This window comes from Diaporthe citri (genome assembly GCF_014595645.1).
Source record: "Diaporthe citri strain NFHF-8-4 chromosome Unknown scaffold_18, whole genome shotgun sequence".
Classification (NCBI taxonomy): Eukaryota; Fungi; Ascomycota; class Sordariomycetes; order Diaporthales; family Diaporthaceae; genus Diaporthe; species Diaporthe citri.
In genome coordinates this window covers 98,242-116,906 of record NW_025064863.1, presented here as the reverse complement: position 1 = coordinate 116,906, position 18,665 = coordinate 98,242, and the positions used below count along the sequence as shown (strand labels likewise).

The 18,665-nt window shown below is 53.3% G+C and overlaps 7 protein-coding genes across 7 annotated transcripts; 4 read left to right on the top strand and 3 right to left on the bottom strand.

Moving 5' to 3' along the window:
• Positions 1-267: 267 nt before the first annotated feature.
• INS49_005484 (uncharacterized protein) lies at positions 268-1,472 on the bottom strand (the record flags this gene model as incomplete). The annotated part of the gene is made up of 2 exons (XM_043166264.1): positions 268-1,271; positions 1,397-1,472. The coding sequence occupies 2 exons, from the start codon at positions 1,470-1,472 to the stop codon at positions 268-270; spliced, it is 1,080 nt and encodes a 359-aa protein (XP_043017044.1).
• A 1,494-nt stretch (positions 1,473-2,966) lies between these two features.
• INS49_005483 (uncharacterized protein) lies at positions 2,967-3,367 on the top strand (the record flags this gene model as incomplete). The annotated part of the gene is made up of 2 exons (XM_043166263.1): positions 2,967-3,011; positions 3,077-3,367. The coding sequence occupies 2 exons, from the start codon at positions 2,967-2,969 to the stop codon at positions 3,365-3,367; spliced, it is 336 nt and encodes a 111-aa protein (XP_043017043.1).
• An 839-nt stretch (positions 3,368-4,206) lies between these two features.
• Positions 4,207-5,818, top strand: INS49_005482 (uncharacterized protein; the record flags this gene model as incomplete). Its single annotated transcript, XM_043166262.1, has 2 exons — positions 4,207-4,263; positions 4,319-5,818. The coding sequence occupies 2 exons, from the start codon at positions 4,207-4,209 to the stop codon at positions 5,816-5,818; spliced, it is 1,557 nt and encodes a 518-aa protein (XP_043017042.1).
• A 359-nt stretch (positions 5,819-6,177) lies between these two features.
• INS49_005481 (uncharacterized protein) lies at positions 6,178-6,738 on the bottom strand (the record flags this gene model as incomplete). The annotated part of the gene is made up of 1 exon (XM_043166261.1): positions 6,178-6,738. One exon carries the CDS (start codon positions 6,736-6,738, stop codon positions 6,178-6,180), a length of 561 nt encoding a protein of 186 aa, XP_043017041.1.
• Positions 6,739-6,822: 84 nt separating this feature from the next.
• On the bottom strand, positions 6,823-10,158 carry INS49_005480 (uncharacterized protein; the record flags this gene model as incomplete). The annotated part of the gene is made up of 4 exons (XM_043166260.1): positions 6,823-7,192; positions 7,344-7,469; positions 7,522-9,875; positions 10,129-10,158. 4 exons carry the CDS (start codon positions 10,156-10,158, stop codon positions 6,823-6,825), a joined length of 2,880 nt encoding a protein of 959 aa, XP_043017040.1.
• A 264-nt stretch (positions 10,159-10,422) lies between these two features.
• On the top strand, positions 10,423-14,088 carry INS49_005479 (uncharacterized protein; the record flags this gene model as incomplete). Its single annotated transcript, XM_043166259.1, has 6 exons — positions 10,423-10,573; positions 10,634-11,179; positions 11,238-11,369; positions 12,129-12,752; positions 12,854-13,040; positions 13,836-14,088. 6 exons carry the CDS (start codon positions 10,423-10,425, stop codon positions 14,086-14,088), a joined length of 1,893 nt encoding a protein of 630 aa, XP_043017039.1.
• A 1,189-nt stretch (positions 14,089-15,277) lies between these two features.
• INS49_005478 (uncharacterized protein) lies at positions 15,278-16,817 on the top strand (the record flags this gene model as incomplete). The annotated part of the gene is made up of 2 exons (XM_043166258.1): positions 15,278-16,613; positions 16,693-16,817. The coding sequence occupies 2 exons, from the start codon at positions 15,278-15,280 to the stop codon at positions 16,815-16,817; spliced, it is 1,461 nt and encodes a 486-aa protein (XP_043017038.1).
• Between the last annotated feature and the right edge of the window lie 1,848 nt (positions 16,818-18,665).

The window sequence follows — 18,665 nt, the reverse complement described above, 5'->3', positions numbered from 1 at the left end:
GAGCTGCTTCAGCGTGCCTTCCCCAGGATGAGAGCTAGACTGCAGGCCACACCCCTGCCAGACGACATCCTTACCGGGTTCCTTGTGGGGAAGCCATGTACGCGCAAACGCAAGCCATGGCTGCCATGTTTGTACCCATAGACGATGCAACGACCTGTCTGCACTAGGCCGGGTCACATGTAAAATTCAGTCGTGCTTTGCTTTGCAGAGCGGCTGCATGTTGTTTTTTCTACACATAATATCCCCACTCGGTGGAACATAGCTATACTATCCCCAGATGACAGACACCTTCTTGAACCATTCCTTGGCAGCCGTTGTACCCTCCCGGGACTGCTTCATTTCCTCCATCCTAGTCCACTCTGCAGAGTCAGCCTCGACTTCCGCCACACCACTGCTCAAGTCGACTGAATCAGCCTTGTAGAGCCAAGGTTCAATCCTCGCCACGATCAACTTATGCCCCAACCAGAGGACGAGGAAGATCGGGATGCCCAGGTACGTCGTCAAGAACCCGCTAACGGTGAACTGCCCAGGATAGAACACCGTGAACCCATTGCAGAGCAGCAGGAAGATGAAAATCGGGGGACAGATATACGCAGCGTACGGTTGGAAGCGTGAGCCGTAGGGAACGCTGACCCCCTGAGCGAGGCATCCTTTGCGGAAGGGAATGAAGGTAACGCAGCAGACGGCCCAAGAAGTAAACCCGGCCGTGTTCGTAAGGCTGATGAACCAGTTGAACACCTCGCCGGCCTGGGAACTGCAGTTCAGATAGGCGAGCAGCGCAAACAGGCTGCTAGCGAGGACAGCATAGATTGGCAGTCCATTCCTGAGACACCGTGTGAAGATCTTCGGCGCGTTCCCGGATACGGCGAGGGAGTATAACGAGCGGCTCGACATGTAGAGATAGGAATTGCCGGCGGACCAGGCACTGATGAGGATACCAGCATTAATAATCGATGGCAAGGCAGTGATGCCGGCGTTCCTGATAGCGATGACCCACGGAGATGCGTTCGCGTCGCCGGTGCCGGACGTCAGGCTCGGGTCTTCCGAATCACAAATAGCCCCGATTGCCAGGGCTCCCAGGGCATAAAATATGATGAGTCGGTAGAACAAGCGTCGGGCTGCGGTTGGGAGGTTCTTGCGCGGGTTGATCATCTCGCCAGCAGTATGAACGATGAGCTCCGGTCCGAAGTAGAAGGAGAAGCCAGAGAACGCCCAGACATACAGAAAGGCCGTAAACTGCCCACCAGTGCCCTCAACGATATAAGCCTTAACTGCACCGGGATCGTCCCAGTAACGGAAGCCAAGTCGATCGTGACTTGGCCCCCCACCGACCATGAGGATAAACTAGTTTCGCCAATCGTGACGCGACCATGATAACGAGGCGGGCCACTGATACCTCGCAGGCCCTCGTCGGCGCCGCTGCCGCAGGCTGCGATAATTGTGACAACGGAGTTAGCGTACACCCGATCCATTTGCTGTATCATAGATTGCTTGTGCGAAGAGTCTTGGAGGATGCACTAATGTGTGTGAGCCACTACCACCCTACTGTGGATGACTTGCCTGGAACTCACGTATCGATCAACTCATAAGTACCGGAAGCCGAGAGCGTTCGTGACAAACATGGCATCCTGAAAAAGCGATGGAAATTTCTTCTCATGTCCATGAGAAGGTTCCTGACCCCAGACATATGATAGAGCAATATACTCCCAACCTGGTCTAGCGGGAACCATTTCCTCCGTGACTAGATCGATGACATAGAGCTCCGTGGCTTCACTTGTCGTAGACCGGCGGCACTCTTCGTGACCTTCCTTGCATAGCTGAAGTTTTTTCTTGAAGAATTCGAAATCGATGGGAGACGGTTGTAATAATCGCATCCAGTACGGAGTTTTGACAAAGTTATGTGCCAAGAGACACTTGGTATAGTCGCGGTTCTTGCCCGGTAACACCGTAAATCCAGTTGTAGGAGACTGGACCACCAATATAACAATTTTAGACCTCTCTCCATTGCCGAAGCTCTCGCCAAACGGTTTGTGTGCCTTCAAGCAGTATGTGGTAATGAGCCCGCTGTCCAGGCCTGGGTTAACAAGATGCCCGATCAGGCGGCAGACGCGACAACGGAGATGCGAGAAGCTGCGCACGGGACGATTTTCCGAAGAGAAGTATATGTCTTTCATGTAAATGGTGAGAAAACATAGGTGGGGGCTTGATGGCGTCCCAATTCGTGGCATTGGGCCAGTCCACCGCTCTGCATACGCTGCAGAGAGACTCAAGGCTAGAATCATCCATGTGTGTGTCTAGCAGAAGTCGTTCATGAGAGACCAGGCATCTGTCATGGAGTAGTAAATCGAGAGACATCGTGACATGTGAGGGAAAGAAATGAATATGTCCTGTAAGTGTCTGGCTTCAAAGCCTTGTGGGCTGACGCCTGCACATCTACACCCTTGTTAAACAGTGCTGCATTGGCCCCCAGTATTGGTCTGCCCCACCTGCTAGTTAGAGGCAAAGCACCTCGTAAAGGAAGTTGACCATTCGCTGGGCAACCAACAGGCACCGGACCGCAATCCACTTCTGCATGTTGGTTGCGAAACAGGACGAGTTTGTTGGTTCCTGTTGGATGATGGTCACAGTGTCAGACAGCACATACTACGTTCCGGAAAGGGAACAAGGAGAAAAAGGGGAGACAAATAGGCCCGACAGGCTGGGTATAAGAGGACGAAATCCCGATCTCAAGACAGCCCAGCAAAACGTCACTCAATCACCCTTGTATTGTCATGAACACGAGTTTCTGTTAGCTTAGCGCGACAAGATCCGAACGGACAGCCCACAAAAGAGCAAAAAAGACCGAATAAGCCAGCCAGCAGGCACAGCCCACGCAGTTGCTCAAGTTCTCCGCCCATCATTTCCGGGCACAGGGTGTCGATGAGCAGGCATTTGCCAAGTGGTACCAGGAGGAACAAATTTCCAGGATGATCAAGATGATCCAGAAGCATGGCATCACGCACTACAATCTCGTACGTATTGGCTCACGCTCTGACACTCGATTGAATGATGTGCACTGAAACTATGATCCGACCAGTTCGTCACACCAGCTTCATTGCGGGCCTTTTTCCAGGCTGATTTAGACAACCTGAAGGGCTGGCTTCCTGGTTGGAAAATGGCCCAACACGATGTCACATCCTCCTACTGGGCGACCCCAGATCGGTTGAGGGCGATGCTCACTGATCCTGATTGGCAGGGCAAGGTGGTCAAGTTCGAGGAAGGCTGGACTGATACGTCCAGGGCTGAGTGCCAGATCGGATGGGAGACCACCTTCTTGCAGGATGGAAAGATTGTCAATGTTGATGAACTCAAAGAATATCCTAACTGAATTGCGTGCTCCGAAGAGAGCTCTCCGTTCTAGGTGCTTGTCAATATTATTGAATGAGAACATGGGTTTGTCGATGATCTGGTGAATGCGATCTGTTTTCTCACGGTGAGCCTTGGCGTCAAAATGGAACTTTTTGGTTACTTGTTTGGAATCCCTACGATGTGTTTGATGGAACCTGGTGCGTTTTAGGGAGTAATCTTTTTGGCAAACGGGGTTAAAGCTTTCTCCTCTCACATGTCAATCGAATGCTACACAGATTGAAAAGCTAGTTGGGGTGGTTTCAAGCTTTATTTCTCCATGGCCTTCAGCTTTCTAAGTTTCACCTCCTTAGGTAGTGCTGATGTCAGCTTATCACCACTTCAAGTGCCGTTTCCAGTTTGGATGGTATATAATTCGGCCTCTTAGCTATCCCTATAGATGCGAGATTCATTGCTGTGTAGCTTTTGATGAATTGTGCTGCTCCAAAAACTGCTATGATGAGTGCTGTAACGGACACCGATTTTCTGGTGGTCGGATCTGGACCGGCGGGCGCCGCCCTTGGGGCTTTTCTCGGTCAGAATGGTAAGACGGGACATGGCCAAGAACGAAATGAAGTGCCTATCAAGCTAATCTTCGTTGAAAGGCCTAAAGGGGTTGGTCATATCGAGTGCCCCATGCACGGCGGATACGCCAAGAGCACATGTATTCAACCCATTCGGGATGGGTATGTGATTCATCCCATTCACATAGCCCTTGTTAACCGATCTTTAGAATGTCTGCGGGAGCTTGGATTGGAAGATGATGCTTTGAGACAAGCCACGAGGGGCCAAGCCATTCAGGCTATGCGATGGTGTCGCAGCATGGTCGGCGAGGAATATGGGAGACTCTATTACTGGGGCGCACACCCGGACACAATGGTATGCATGGCCAAATCACTGCCCCATCAGCCATGTGCTTACCAATTGGGCCTAGAGGGATCAAAATATTGCCTCACCCTGCGAGTGGACAGATCTTCCCCAGAGTTACCTGGACCCCATGCTGGTCAAGTATGCTTCGCACCACGGCTTCGAGATGCGCTTTTCCACCAAGCTCATTGGCGTCAAACGGTCATCTGATGTCTGGGCCTGCGAGATCCAGGACTTGGTTTGCAAGAGCACATTCGAAATACGCGCCAAGTACATCTTCGGTGCCGATGGGGGGCGAAGTGTTGTGGCTCGCTCGTTGAACTTCGAATTCACCAACAATGCGGGCGGGGGTGTTGCGTGCAACGTTGTCATAAATGCCGACCTCGACCATGTCATGCACCCAGCGCGACAGGCAGACCTACACTGGATAATGAAGCCAGATTTGAAGACAAGATTTGGAATAGGCCCAACCCTCCGAATGATCAGGCCGTGGAAACAGTGGATGTTGGTCGCCTTCACGCCAGGAGCGACCGAAGATCCGTTCAGAGACTTGACCCCGAAGAGCAAAGAACTCATAGACTTCATCAGAGAACTCATTGGAGACGATTCCGTGGATGTTGAAGTTCTGAGGATTGATCCGTGGGTCTTGCGAGACAGCGTTGCGATCAAATTCTCCAAGGAACAAAGCGCTTTTCTGCTCGGAGATGCCGCTCATCGCCATCCGCCAGCATTCGGACTTGGAAGCAACACCTGCATTCAGGATGCGTACAATCTCGGATGGAAGGTTGCCTACGTCTCAAGGGGTCTGGCGGGAAGGGGACTCTTGGATTCCTACGACGCTGAGAGACAGCCTGTTGGGGCAAACGTCGTCAGGGATGCCAACTACGGGGTTGACCTGCATGCCGGCGTCTGGGAAGCACTCGGTATGTTTGCTCCGACACCAGAAGAAGGGATGCAGTACATCAACAACCTGTCCAGTGGGACACCGGAAGGCGCAGCTGGTAGGGCAAAGTTGCATGCCGCTTTGGAAGGGATGAGGCAAGAAGCTGAGAGCCTGGGTGCTACCATGAACCAATGGTACATATCCAACGCTGTCTATCTGGACGACGAGAGCCAGCCGAGACCACCGCTCGAAGGAAACCGCTTGGTCCAGATTCAAGTCAGCACATACCCGGGCACTCGTCTTCCGCACGCATGGCTGGACCACTGGTCAACACGAAGGAAGAAGATCTCCACCCAAGACATAGCTGGCAAGGGCTCGTTCTGCCTCCTGACTGGACATGGCGGGGATGCCTGGAAAAGAGCCGCGGACAAAATTTCTCAGAGCACGGGCATACCAATCAACAGCTATGGCATAGGGTTTGGCCTTGACTACCACGATGTTTATCGCGAGTGGTATACCAGACGGGAGGTCGAAGATGATGGATGCGTGCTTGTTCGGCCGGACAGGTTTGTGGCGTGGCGATCGGCGAAGATGGTCCCCGACTGTGAAAGTAAGCTTTCAAGGGTTTTGGACCGGATTCTGTCACGGGACGAGCTGTTGGTAGTGCAGAATGGCGAATCGTAGGGGGTGGTCGGACTTTTGTGTGATCTTCATCTGATGACAGGGGCAACAAGACACTCTTTTGGTAGATGTACGGATTGAAAGTAAATTGCTGTTATCGTACATCAAGCCATGCGCAAAAACGGCCAGATTCACCAGGGGTTTGATGAAAGAAATATGACAATTTGACGGCCTCTAAATCAAGCAAGAATGCTTCCGTTTAAACTCATTTACAGTCTCTGATGTATTCGTGCCCAGTGGAATGACCAGCAGTTGAAAGCCTCATAACGATCTAACATGGCGTTGGACAGTGCAATCTAATGTTTCATACACCCTCTTCCTCAACAACACCCCGCACTACATGTTGACAAACCCTCTGTTGATCAATTCTGCTCAACATCCTTTGGTGTGATCGACGACTTCGCAGCGATCTTCCGCGCCGTTTCATTGATGGGCACCGCAGCCATGACATCCAGCACCGTGATCCGCGACTCGCACGACTTCAGGGCCCAATCCACAATCTGAATAGAGACCAGAGAGTCTATGCCGGACGTATGCAAGAACCGATGCTCATCGATCTCCGAAGGATCCGTATGCAAAACATCAGCCACGCGGATCGCCAGGCCCTGCAACACGATGCCCGCGGCCTCCGCCGGGGTCTTGGCCGCGAGCAGCTGCGCGTGCACGCTCGTCTCCTGCTCCTGGCTCTTCCCAGCCGCCGCGTGCCTGGCCCCGATCTTGGCCATGATGGCGAACTTGGGGTCGCTGAGGTGCCACGCGTCGACGCCGGCGGCGGTGGCACTGACCCCGGTTGCGAGACCGGCCAGCATTTGCGGCGCCGCGGCGCCGGACTCGCTGCCGGCGATTGCCATCTTCATGAGGTTGAGGAGCTCGTTCTCATCACGACCGTATGGGCTTTCGAAGTCGCGCAGGGTATTTGTCATGCCTTAAACGCGCTCTCGACCTGGGAGGCTGGGAAGACGGGGAGATGAGCGACGCGTTTCTCAACATCTCCCTTACCCAAGAATTCAAAAAACATGTCGCAGGATGTCAGCCATGACGTTGGGCCTAGCTTTGGGAAGTCCTTGAAAGTCGACCGTCGTAAATGTACCATTCCGGGGGAACGACCCCATGTCGAAGACAGGCTTCTCTGGCGTGTTGTTGGCGCCGATATCGATGAAAGTGCCCCAGGGTGAAAGACATTGCCCGGCCTGCCGCATCGCTTCGCCAGCAACCGAGTTGAGGACTATGTCAACACCAAGCCCCTTGGTCATCCGCTTTATGCTGGAAGCAAGGCCGGAGTCCTTCACATCGAAGATGTTCTTGTCAGGGATCCCGTAGGTGGTGCAGAGGACCTTCCTCATAGCATCGGATTCGACGGTGGCCATGACTTCCTTTCTGCGCCAGTGCTCGCTCCATTAGAGCATACCATGCGGTGCAGTGAGTGAGTGGCATCATCGCGGCTTCGTCGAAAGTCACGCCTTCCGGCAAAAGCACACAACTGTCCGCTTTGACTGTGAGAGCCGTGCAAATTGCTCCGGGATGGCACACAAGAACTCCATCGCCAGTACTGAATTGTCCCACGCCGGATCCTGAATGAAGCACAATACCGGCTGCTGCGAATCCAATTTCTGTACTGGGCAACTGGCCCATGACGGTCATGACGTCCCTAGCACTGTCTTTGGTATTAGACTTGTAATAGTACACGATGATTTTAGGAAACTCACCTGACTGATGATGCTTTGACCACAATCTCTATCTCGTCCTCCTCGAGACTGGCACTTGCGCTACCAAGGTCCTTGTCGAAGCAAAGGGAGCTGAGCATACCAGCATTTTGAATCGAAAGCTTCAAGGGCTGGGCAGCTTCGCCAATGACGGCGGTGCTGAGGGTCTTGCTATGCAGGGGATCCAACAGATGTAGCTGGTCGTTCGCGGCGTCGTCCTCGAGGACTCGACTGACGTGTATGACCCCGTTGTCAATCATGAACTCATTATCTCCGTCGCCATCCATAAAGGCACGCAGGATGAGCTCGGCTGTTCTGCTCAGATCCTGGGCGCTCGCAAGATCAAATTGCAGTGTGTGGAAGGCCAGACCAGGCTCCTCGTTGCGTACAGTGCGCGCCAGCCCGGTGACTATTGCGCTCGACGGATCACCGTGTCCCGAGACCCAGAGAGTCTTGGTCGTCTCCAACATCAGCTGCTTGATCCGTTCAAAGTCCGTCTCTGTCGGGTCGTCCATGATAGCACGATCCGCTTCCAGGAGTGAAATACATGGCTTTCCCGCCCAGAATTGGATGTTGGCATCCCATGGCACCGAGACTGCGGAGCGTCCATGACCGTCCAGACACTTCAGAAGTTGATGGGAGAGGCGTTCAGCCGCTTGAGATGGACTGTTTCCATGGACGATGACAAGTTCGTCCTGATCTTGAAGACTGGAGTGCCCGTTGGACAAGTTGTCGGAGTTGGAGCCCAGGAGAAGGGCCAATTGTTGACCTTCAACATCTTCGAAGGTGTTGATTTTGAACCAGTTGGAGAGACCGAGAGACCTTCCTCGTGCCTCAACCATATCGGATTCGTTGTCTGGCACAATCAAGCACATCCGTCCATCGTTCACAAGCAAGTCCCTGGCGTTCCGCACTAGTCGCCCCATGTCATCTGAACTGGATGAGTCGAGGTTCGTGATGATAAGATCGGTGGTCGGCAACGGTGCTTCGGACTGAGGAATGGACTGGGTCAGATCTCGCAGTTCGATCAGGATATCCTTGGACTCAGGATTGCTTTCCTCAGCAACTTGTCTTGAACTTTCATCGGCGCACCAGATTCTGCAATCGGCTGTCTTGAAGACGTCGACAAGACCGGGCAGATGAGAAAGAATCGGCCGAACTGTGCTCAGGTTGAAAGCCTCGGAAATTGACAACCTTGGCTTGGAATGGTGCAACAGTTTGATCAGCTCCGAGAGGGCTTGATACGTCTGTCCCGAAGTTCCAGCTTCGTTAGTCGTCTCGAGGTCGACACACGTCTTTGCACAAGACTCCTTTATGACTCTTTCCTGGTCGTTGGGCGGTAGAAACTTGAGGGAGGGCTTCCAAACAAGTGAGCTGCAAACGTTCCGAGCAGACTGGGAATCGAGGCTTTCAGCATGACCCCCAACCTCCTGCAGGCACAGGCTTGATATCTTGACGGCTGGAGTGTTCGTACTGCCATCGCCAATGACCAATTCGTCGATTACCTCCCTGAAGCCACGGCTGGTGATATCCGAGAATCCTTTCAGCTGTGCACCGGCGTTGCAGGGGCTGTCGGCTGTTACAACAACCTCGTTGATAGTCTTTGGCACCATCAGTTGCGTCATCCCATCCTGGCTCCCTGTGAGGGCTCCGAAAATCAAGTGGAAGATGGCATCCAGCGATGTAGGGTGAATGATGTGTGGCCTGGGTGTCACGTCCAGCCCCAAATCCGGTGTGACGATGGTACCGTAGCCGCGGCCTCCAGCAGTCCGGATGTCCTTGGCGTTCTGTAAGGTAGGTCCGTAGTGGAAACCAACATCTGATCGTGATTTGTAAAAGATGTCATCGTCTACCGTAGACGTTTTGACATCACTCATCTTTCCATTGGCGATCATCAACTGCTCTTGGACTTGACCGGCGATGGGCGAGTCGTATTCGACCACTACGAGGCCAGAGCAGTGTCGAACCAGTGCTCCTTCACCTCGACAGCTTGCGATGTTAAGTTCATCCCACACTGATGTCTCCTGGGTGTTATGAGCTTCAGACAGACATGGTCGCAGAGAGACGGAGGACTCGACTTCCTCGCCCTCGTCGATGCCCAGCGTGGCGCTCAGACGGACATCTCGCAGACAGAAGCCTGCCACTTTCCGGGAAGCATCCGCGCACAAGAGAGCAGCTTCGATGGCTGAGGCGATGAACCCCGCCGCCGGGTAGAAGGCGGTTCCCTGGATCTTGTGATCCTGAAGCCATGTCTGCTTGGACAGTCGAATACGATGTGTCCAGACACGCTCACCAGTGACAAATCCTGGAGTCAGTGCTCCCAGAAGGCTGTTATACGGCAAGGATCGTAGTCTGTACTCTTTCGCTACCCGAGTCTCAGCCCAGTGGCTCTGAGAGTGATTCCAAGGGTAAGCTGGCGGATCGATAAGCGGCCGCGGCGTTCTCGTCTTGGTGTGGTTTAACTCCCGGAAACGCACTGGGAAGACTGATTCCTTTATATGCCCCGCCTGAATGCTTGTGTTCCTGCGACCAGGGGTGTACCGCGGATTCTCAAGGTTTCCGAGGAGGAGGCCGACGGCTAGTGTGACGCGGCGCCAATTGACGACGTACGCCTTCATGGATATTCCCGTTCTCCATCATTATGGATATAATTGTTATGCTCTACCCTTTCTTCCCCGCATTCCTCTGACCCAAGCTTGAAACTCAAGAAAAGCCCGTGAAAGTGTACGGAGATGGGATTTTGACCACAACAGCGACCCCATGACAACTTGCCCAATGTTGTGGGATGGATATGCTCAGCACCTGCGGCTGGTATCTTGAAGGACAACACGACACCTCAGGGACCACCCAAAGCTTACGGTGCGGTCAGTGTAGCTCTACTCTTGACGGAGCCTACATGCAGAAATGGCGACGGCCTCGCCTCCCGAGTCCCAACCGCAAGCATCCATCACAGTCCAAACGAGACCAAAGAAACGTCACAAGACGGCCTTCTCCTGTACCGAGTGCAACGCAGCCTTCAACCGTGCCGCCCACTTGAGACGCCATCAGCGAGCACGTATGTTCCGAGCCCACCTGGCATGCCCCCAAAACTTGCAGCTGATCTCTCCGGTGGTAGACCAAGGCGAGAAGCCTTACTCGTGTGCATACTGCTCACTCTCTTCGTCTAGAAAAGACGTCATTGTCCGTCACACCAGGAACTTCCACCCGGGCATGGTGCCGAACCGGGCCGGCGATGGACCACCGACTCCGGCCAATGCAGACGGCGACACGGCGCAGACTATCGGTAGCCCGTCCTCGACGCCAGTGTCACAGGATGGTGGCAGTACGCAGACTGGGTTGATACAGAGGCACCCACCAGAGGCTGGTAATGAGCTTTGTCCTGTCTTCTCGGACTCAGGTATCCACTTCCCTGATCTTGGCCTCTTCAGAAGTGGAATCACGCCTCTTCCGGAGCCAAGCTTGCGGGAGGACCTGGTTGTTGATATATTCCCCCCGAGTGACCCGACCAACTCGGATCTATGGGATATGCTGTTGGCATCAGTCCCAGATATTACGTCCGGTGCTTTGTCCGGTCACACGCCAGGTACTAATCTTCAAACCCTGAGCGTGGGGCCTCCCCTCTCCTCGGAACAAATGCGGGAAGAGAAGAAGAGCATATTCGGTTTCGACAATGCCGGATATTAAAAAAGTACAAGCAAATCTGGCCTCGTATGACCCAGACAAGAAGCTGCTGCACTTCCGATTCCCCTCGAGACATGCAGCGATCCGTTATGTGAAGGCATACTACGAATACATGGACCCACAGCTGCCAATTTTACATGGCCCTACGCTAAACGCTGCCACTGTGTCTTGTACGTGTACCCCCATGACGAGACCGAGTGAGAGCCGACACCAGCTTGAATATAGCACCGCTGTTGCTGGAGATGATGGCGTGTGGCGCCATGCATTTGAGCGAGCAGCAGCCCGCTACAAAAATGCACCCCATCACGTTGAAGCTGTCATCTCATGTAAGATGTTTTTCGATCTTACTATACTCCAATTGACGTTGAGAGAAAATACAATCCGGGGGCCAAATTCATAGGAGAGATCGTTTTTCGCCCGGGTTGGAACAAGTTATTCAAATCTAAGGCATGGCTATGATCATCTCTGTTGAGCTGACCCAACTGTTAGCATTGGCAAAAAGACGGACCATTTGAACTCTGGCCGCTGCAGACAAATATTTCAATGGGATTGTTTGAAAACTGCGCTGCAGAGTGGATAACACCACCAAGGGTGGCCAGCATAGTTTCCTCCACTACAAAGGTATGACGGAGGGGCTCCTCGAACAGAATTTTGAAACACTTTGAGTACTTCAAGTGCCGCTTACTTTGTCCTGGCTGACACGCACATTCACAGATGGCACAAGAATCAGTTGAAGCCATGAAATCACTCATAGGAACAACTTACCAAGATTGGGTGTGTAGGGAGAGCGTAAACAGGTTCCACGACTCTTTTCCTTTCCCCAATTGATCAGCCCTAAAATATTCCCAGGTGCGTGGTCGGTAGTATTGTCCTCGGCGCCGCAGTGAACTCGACGTCTGGAAAGAGGTATTTTACTCTGCCTAGCTCAGACTGCAAATTCTCCCTACCCGCGATCACGGCTACATGGCAAAGCCAGGAGGATGAGTCTGCATGGCAGGAACATACGGACCCGGCCGACTTTCACGACACGCTTAAAAAGATCATTGCGGGCCAGACACCAGCCCGGAAAATCGGGGATTTTGGATTCCTCAGCCTCGTCTCCGCCGTGCTGGACCACATCTGCTCGTTCGAGACTCTCGCCAGCTCTCAGCACCAGAACCTTTACGAGAGCTTTTTCAATGAGATTGTGAAGCCAGTGGAGGTCCAGGACAAGATGTGGCGCATCCGAGCAGCCAGGGATGCCATGCACCGGCCCATGAATACACCGTTGATACATTCTGCCAAGTCTCTATTGGACTCGGTGTACTATCATTTGTATGGGCACCACCAACTGACCGCCATGAAGAGCCTACTATGCGCCCCAGAGAACTTGAACCAGTTGGCAGTGCCTCAAAAGGCCTTCAAAGAACCCGCAGATTCAGCCACCTTGGGAAAAGCACTCACTCGTGCGGCGGAGGCTTTGAGAGGGGATTGCCGTCAGGGGTTGAAATACCTGCAGGGTGTCGGACCGTATCGATTCGCGCCTCTGACTACCACGCCGGTCTGCGAAGAAGGTATGTGGTTTTCTTTACCCTTTTCTTTGCTATACGATATGACAGTCTTTGCTTCATCTTGAGGCCCTTACGCGATGACCAATTCTAATGCCTCATGACAGGACTCCTCCTGTGTTGGTATCTTCAAACTAGGCGCTCCCTCATCCCGGTGCCAGATCCTCAAACGACTCCTGACCTGCTCGAGAGGGAAGCGGCTTCAGAGGTGGAGGCCGTGCAAATAAAGGCGGTCGATGACCTCACAATATTCCCTCTCGAGGCCAATGCGGAGGTCCTCCGCGACACCTCAGTGTGGGCATGTAAGCACCTCCATGCCAATACGATTCACAGGCACGGACAAGAATGCTAATCTTTCCAAGGGCCTCCTGCTGTGTCGTCGAAACTGCGCTGTCTGGCTCAGCACCTTGAGGGTGTACCCCGAGGGCAATGCAATTCTTACAGTCCTACTGACTTTGGGGAGTTTGGTGACTTAGACGTCGCACATTTGCTAGCCACCTATTTCGCTGAACGCAGCGAAAGCACCACTGAGCCAACACGACTTCTCGCGGCGTGTACTAACGCGTTTATACGAAAGTGCCGTTGTAAGGGAAGACGCTATCCTCGGGACAGACAATATACTAGACTGGGAAGAAGCTTGGCCGATCACCGCACATTCCAGAGTATCGTCCCCGAGTGTCACGGGGTCAAGGGGTGCCCCGAGCCTGGAAGGATTTTAATGCCGTTACCAGCCTGTTGGTCTGGTCTGTCCCTTGTATGGCCAAGGTCATAGTGTTATGGAGTCGACATTCGCGGCGCAGAGGCGATTGGGGAGTCTGAGGACGTTCAACAATGTTAGCCTTGTCCGACTCATGTGTTCCACTATTTTTGAGCCTGAGGGATGGCGGGTCACAAATAGCCAGCTGATCTGTCCTGCTGCTTTTCAATGTGCCACCTATCACGGTGACCCACCCGTTGCCAACTTGACAAATGCCAACCCACCTGGTAGGCCCCCCCCCTCCCCCGCCTTATGTACAATGCGCCCCACCCGACGTTATAGAGTTTATACAACCGCTTATAGTTGTGGCTTGGATGTCCCTCTTACTGTAGCGTCTTCGCGCTCACAATCGAGACCGTCTTTACCGCCTGCTATGCCGGTGTTCTGCCGCAGAATAAGGCCGCCTGGATCGCACTCCAACTCTTCGGGCAGTGCGATTCCATCTGGATCATATCACTCGATTACATTTCATCGAGCCTTACCGTTCCGCAGGAGGACCCTGGGATATCAGCCGGGCTGATCGGAACATTCCGAAGCACGGGCAACAGTATCGGCAACGCCATCTTTGCCATCAATCACTCTTAGCTCTATCATCAACAAACAGCTGGGCTCAAAGATTGCGGAAGCCGCAATGGCGAATGGGCTTTCGCCAACAGGTCTTGAAGGTTTGACCCCGGCTGTCATCCAAAACGCCGTCGGCGTGCCGGGTGCACTTTTGGGAGTCCAGGGTGTCACACCTGAGATAGAAGCGGTGACTTGATAGTCAACTTTTGGGATACTCATGCGCATGCTTTCCGTGTAGTTTTCATCTGCACTATTCCGTTTGGTGCGATTGCGCTGGTGGTAGCGTGGTTTGTCGAGGATCCGAGTCATTTGTTGAACAACCACGTTGCGGCACGTCGGAAGGTGGTTGTTCAACAAATGACTCGGATCCAGTCCCGGAACGGGATATCGGAAGGCGACAGGGGAGCTTTGATTGTACACTACTGGTTCTCGGATGCTGGCGATCATTGACACAGGGTATGAAGACGAAGTTGTTCTTGGCTACAGGTTTTATTCAACAAACTGGCTAGTCTCTTTTCCTGTGCCTTTCAAACGTTGCCGGCCCGTGATTACAAGAATGGAGACTTAAGACCAAGGGGCTATTCGCCAAGCCCGACCACTCTTTGTCAGAAGTGAACACGCTACTGATTCCAATCATGAAGCCCAGAGCGGACCTCGGAAGGTTCCGCGGCCGACACGCGCGGTGACGTTTATGCCCGAAGTCCGAGAATACACGTATATACAGACGTCAAAACCGCCTTGGCGCTGATTTAGAATTCTTTTAAGTGGGGGACCAAGGTGGCCAGCTCTACGGAATGGTGTGGGTGGGCCAGGAATGATCTACAGAGCGGGCACTTCCAAGGTTCACCACGCAAGGCAAGGGTCTAGTGTGCATTGTGTGAGACGGAGACGTACACAGACAAAGCTGGCCGTACTCTGTCTCGCACTCGTCGGATTTGTATTTCCAGCATGAATGCCGATTTCAAATCCGCGATTCTGGTGACCCCACAATGGTGACCTGCACTCGTCTTTATTATTAAGAATTTGTCAAATACAGTCTTGAAAGGTTGAACCAAGCGTAATTACAGAGGTATATCTTCCTGGCACAGAGGATACACCACACGGCGTCTCATTGTCTGTCTTCAATCTCGACATCTCGTCAAATATCTATCTTATTTCTCAACACGAAGCCACACCAGTAAAACCGAGAGAGAGTCTGTCAGAAAGAAACATGGCTCGAATTGTAACATCCGGAGACGTCGACAAGCTCCGCTCTCTCCTGAGCGGGACGGATGCGAAAGTCCTGGCTCCCGCAGACGATGGCTACGAAAAGGCCATCGAGCGCTGGTCCAAAGCAGCCGAAAAGCCAGCCGGCGTGGCCGTCGTTCCAACGGACGCTTCCCAAGTATCAACAGTCGTCCAGTTTGTCGCGTCGGAGAAACTCGACCTCGCCGTCCGCGGCGGCGGGCATTCCACGGCAGGCCAGAGCAGCACCAACGGCGGTGTCCTCATCGACCTCCGCGGAATACGGCACATCGCCGTGGACCCCGCCAGCAAGACAGTGAAAGTGGGCGGTGGCGCCAACTGGGGCGAGGTCGACGCCGGGCTGGCCAAGCACGGCCTTGCCACTGTTGGCGGGACCATCTCGGACACCGGGGTTGGCGGCCTGACCCTCGGGGGTGGGTATGGCTGGCTGACCGGCAAGCATGGGCTCACAATCGACAACCTCCTGGGTGTCACGATCGTCTTGGCCAATGGCAAGATCACCAGGGCGTCCAAGGAGGAAAACCCCGATCTATTCTGGGCTGTGCGCGGGGCGGGGCACAACTTTGGCGTCGTGACGGAGTTTGTGTTCCAGGCCTTCGAGCAAGGTGACATGTGGGCTGGCGTACTGGCATTCCCGCCAGCGCCTCCTATCGTGGAGAAAGTAGTGGCTGTTGTCAATGACCTTTTCGTCGGACCCAAAGATGGAAAGGGCAAGACGAAGCTCGAGGGCCGCGGGATGGGCGGCCTCGTCCTCACGCGCCCGCCCGATGCCGGCGGTCGAGTGGTTCTCGCTGTGGCCGTCATATTCGACGGCACCGAGGAGGAAGGCAAGAAGGCGTTCAAGGCCCTGTACGACATCGGCCCCGTCCAGGACACCATGAAACAAGTGCCATACCACATCGCCAACCAGACGCTGCACGGGCCCCACGGCTACCGCGTCAGCATGAAGGGCGCCGTGTTCCGCCTCCCGCTGCAGCCAGACTTCGTGAAGGAGATCCTCGGGATGTACAGCAAGTTCACAGACGAGAACCCGGACACGGCGGGCTCCATGGTCCTCTACGAGCTGTTTGACCCCTACGTCATGAACACCCGGGCCAGCAACGACGAGATGAGCTTCGCCAACAGGGGCTGGCACATGAACGCCAACATCTGCCCGTACTGGACGAAGCCCGAGAACGATGCTGTTGGCAGACAGTGGGCGCGAGACGTGTCGGCGACTTTCGACAAGTGGTTCGAGAAGGCGGGCCGAGCGCAAAGAGCTGGTGACTATGGGACTGTGTTGGCCTATGGCAATTACGACCGTGAGTGTACCCTCTGCTAGTTTACTCCCGCTTGGCTGCAGGAGGGTGCTGTATCAATATGCTAACTCGCACCTTGTAGACTACGACTCAAAGGGGTCAGATGATCTGTTCGGCTTGAACTACCCTCGACTGCAGAAGCTGAAAGCTCAATATGATCCGGGGAATGTGTTCAACAAGCATTTTGCCGTTACCCCAAAGTCTTAGGCAAGCCGCTTCTGAAGTCCGCCATGCAAAAAGGATTAAAGATTTAGATGGCTTGTAGCCATAGAAACTAAATCAGACGAGCTGAGTCGCTCTTACAAAGGAAAAGTCGAATTTGGTAAATACAAATAGTGATGGTCTCCTTATTGTATCTACTATCATAGCGAATCTCCACTACATTGAATCATCGTCCAGAAGTTTCTTTGCCGACTGGCACAGATATCAAGTGAACGGAGTGAAGCCGAACAGCGAATCGGCTCTCTCATTTCCTGGCGATAGCCACATAACCAGATTTAGACAGGCCTCAGCGAGGTCGACGACAAGTGGGTAGCCTATCTATCCTGTTAAGTAGCAGAGCCGGGAGGTCTTCTGATTCTGTTGGTAAGTCGTTGGCTGCCTGTTGGTTATCAGGCTTGATTTGTGGTCAAAGCGGCGGGGAAAACGCAAGACTCCAGAGTTGATGGGATGCACTGTGGCAGTGAAAAGACGAAGACAACGGCCTGCTTTTCGCTGTCCGCACCCAAAGACATGTATTCGTCTAGTGTTCCCTGACCCCGTTTTCCTATATAAAACGACGCGCAGGATACTTGTCGTTCTATGTCCGTCACTTCTCGTACGGGAGAGCAAACCAACTTCTCAGATAGGGGCAGATGATTTACAATGAGAGTAATGTATAGTGGGCCCCCGGGTGAACCTCAAGACTGATTCTCGGCCTTTTCCTATTTCTATTTGATGCAGTCAAGTTCAAAGTAGAGGAAGACAGTAACGAAAGGCTTTCTAAGGATCGCTGAAGTCGACATCCCTAACAGGCCATGCAGCCATCTTGCTTATCTTGTCAATCAGATCTCCATTTCTCTCCCCCCAAGTCTTAAAGCAAAACGCCCGTATCAGGTCTAATCCATTCAGGCTAGTGCCGCTGGTCCACATTTTGCCATCTCTTTCCCAGCGTTTGCCAACCCAGCTCGTACCTGGGTGTTGCTGTTGAAGGCTGGGAACAAGGTCGAACGGAGCGGTCACGGTCTTCCCGCCCAGGATGCCGGCTTTTAAAAGAGCGTCCGCGCCGCCGCAGATGGTCAGAAACGCGGAGCAATCACCCCAGGACGTGCGAATGAAATTTACCTCTGGTTCCGTCATTTCGTATCCGAGCTCATTGGCTCCCATGAGGACTATGTCGAGAGGAGGGCATGTCTCGAACGTATCCTACAGCACGATTCAGTTTGTGGAGACGCCGGCCAGAAGATGATTCCTTACCGTGGGGACTAAATGAACGCCGGTCGTCAATTTACACGGCGTTTTGTCCGTTTCAGCAACCCAGTGAAATTCAAAGTGCAAGCCTGCGGCCTTCTCATCCCGGGAGGAGAGAAAATCGGGAAAGCTTCCCAAGAATTCCCTGTCGAGTGCGTGGAAGTAATCAACAGGCGCGACGTCCAACAGCTCTGTGGTCCTGTTTGATTTTAGAAAGGAGATCAGGGGGCTAGCTTTGTCAATAACCCACGAAGCCAACAACAAGACGCCGACGCGGATCGGGCGACCCGGGTTTTGCAAGTTAAACGTAGTGGACATTCTCAGAACTGGTGAGCAGAGTTTATGCCACGAACCGTAAGCAGGACTGGGCAAAGGTCATGCCGGGTTTGAGTTGTGATCAAAAGCTTTTATGGTAGCTTGGTTCTCAAAATCTCCGACCAGCCTTGGAACATAAGCCCTTCCCTTCGCTTGCAGGGAGAACATTAGAGTCACCCCTAAGAATAAGCTCATTGCTGCTCATTAAAGTCGGCGTATTAATCGTGGTAGTCAAGATTAGCCCGCCGCAGCTTTCTAAGTACCGAGTGGGGTCGGCGTAAAAGCTACTGA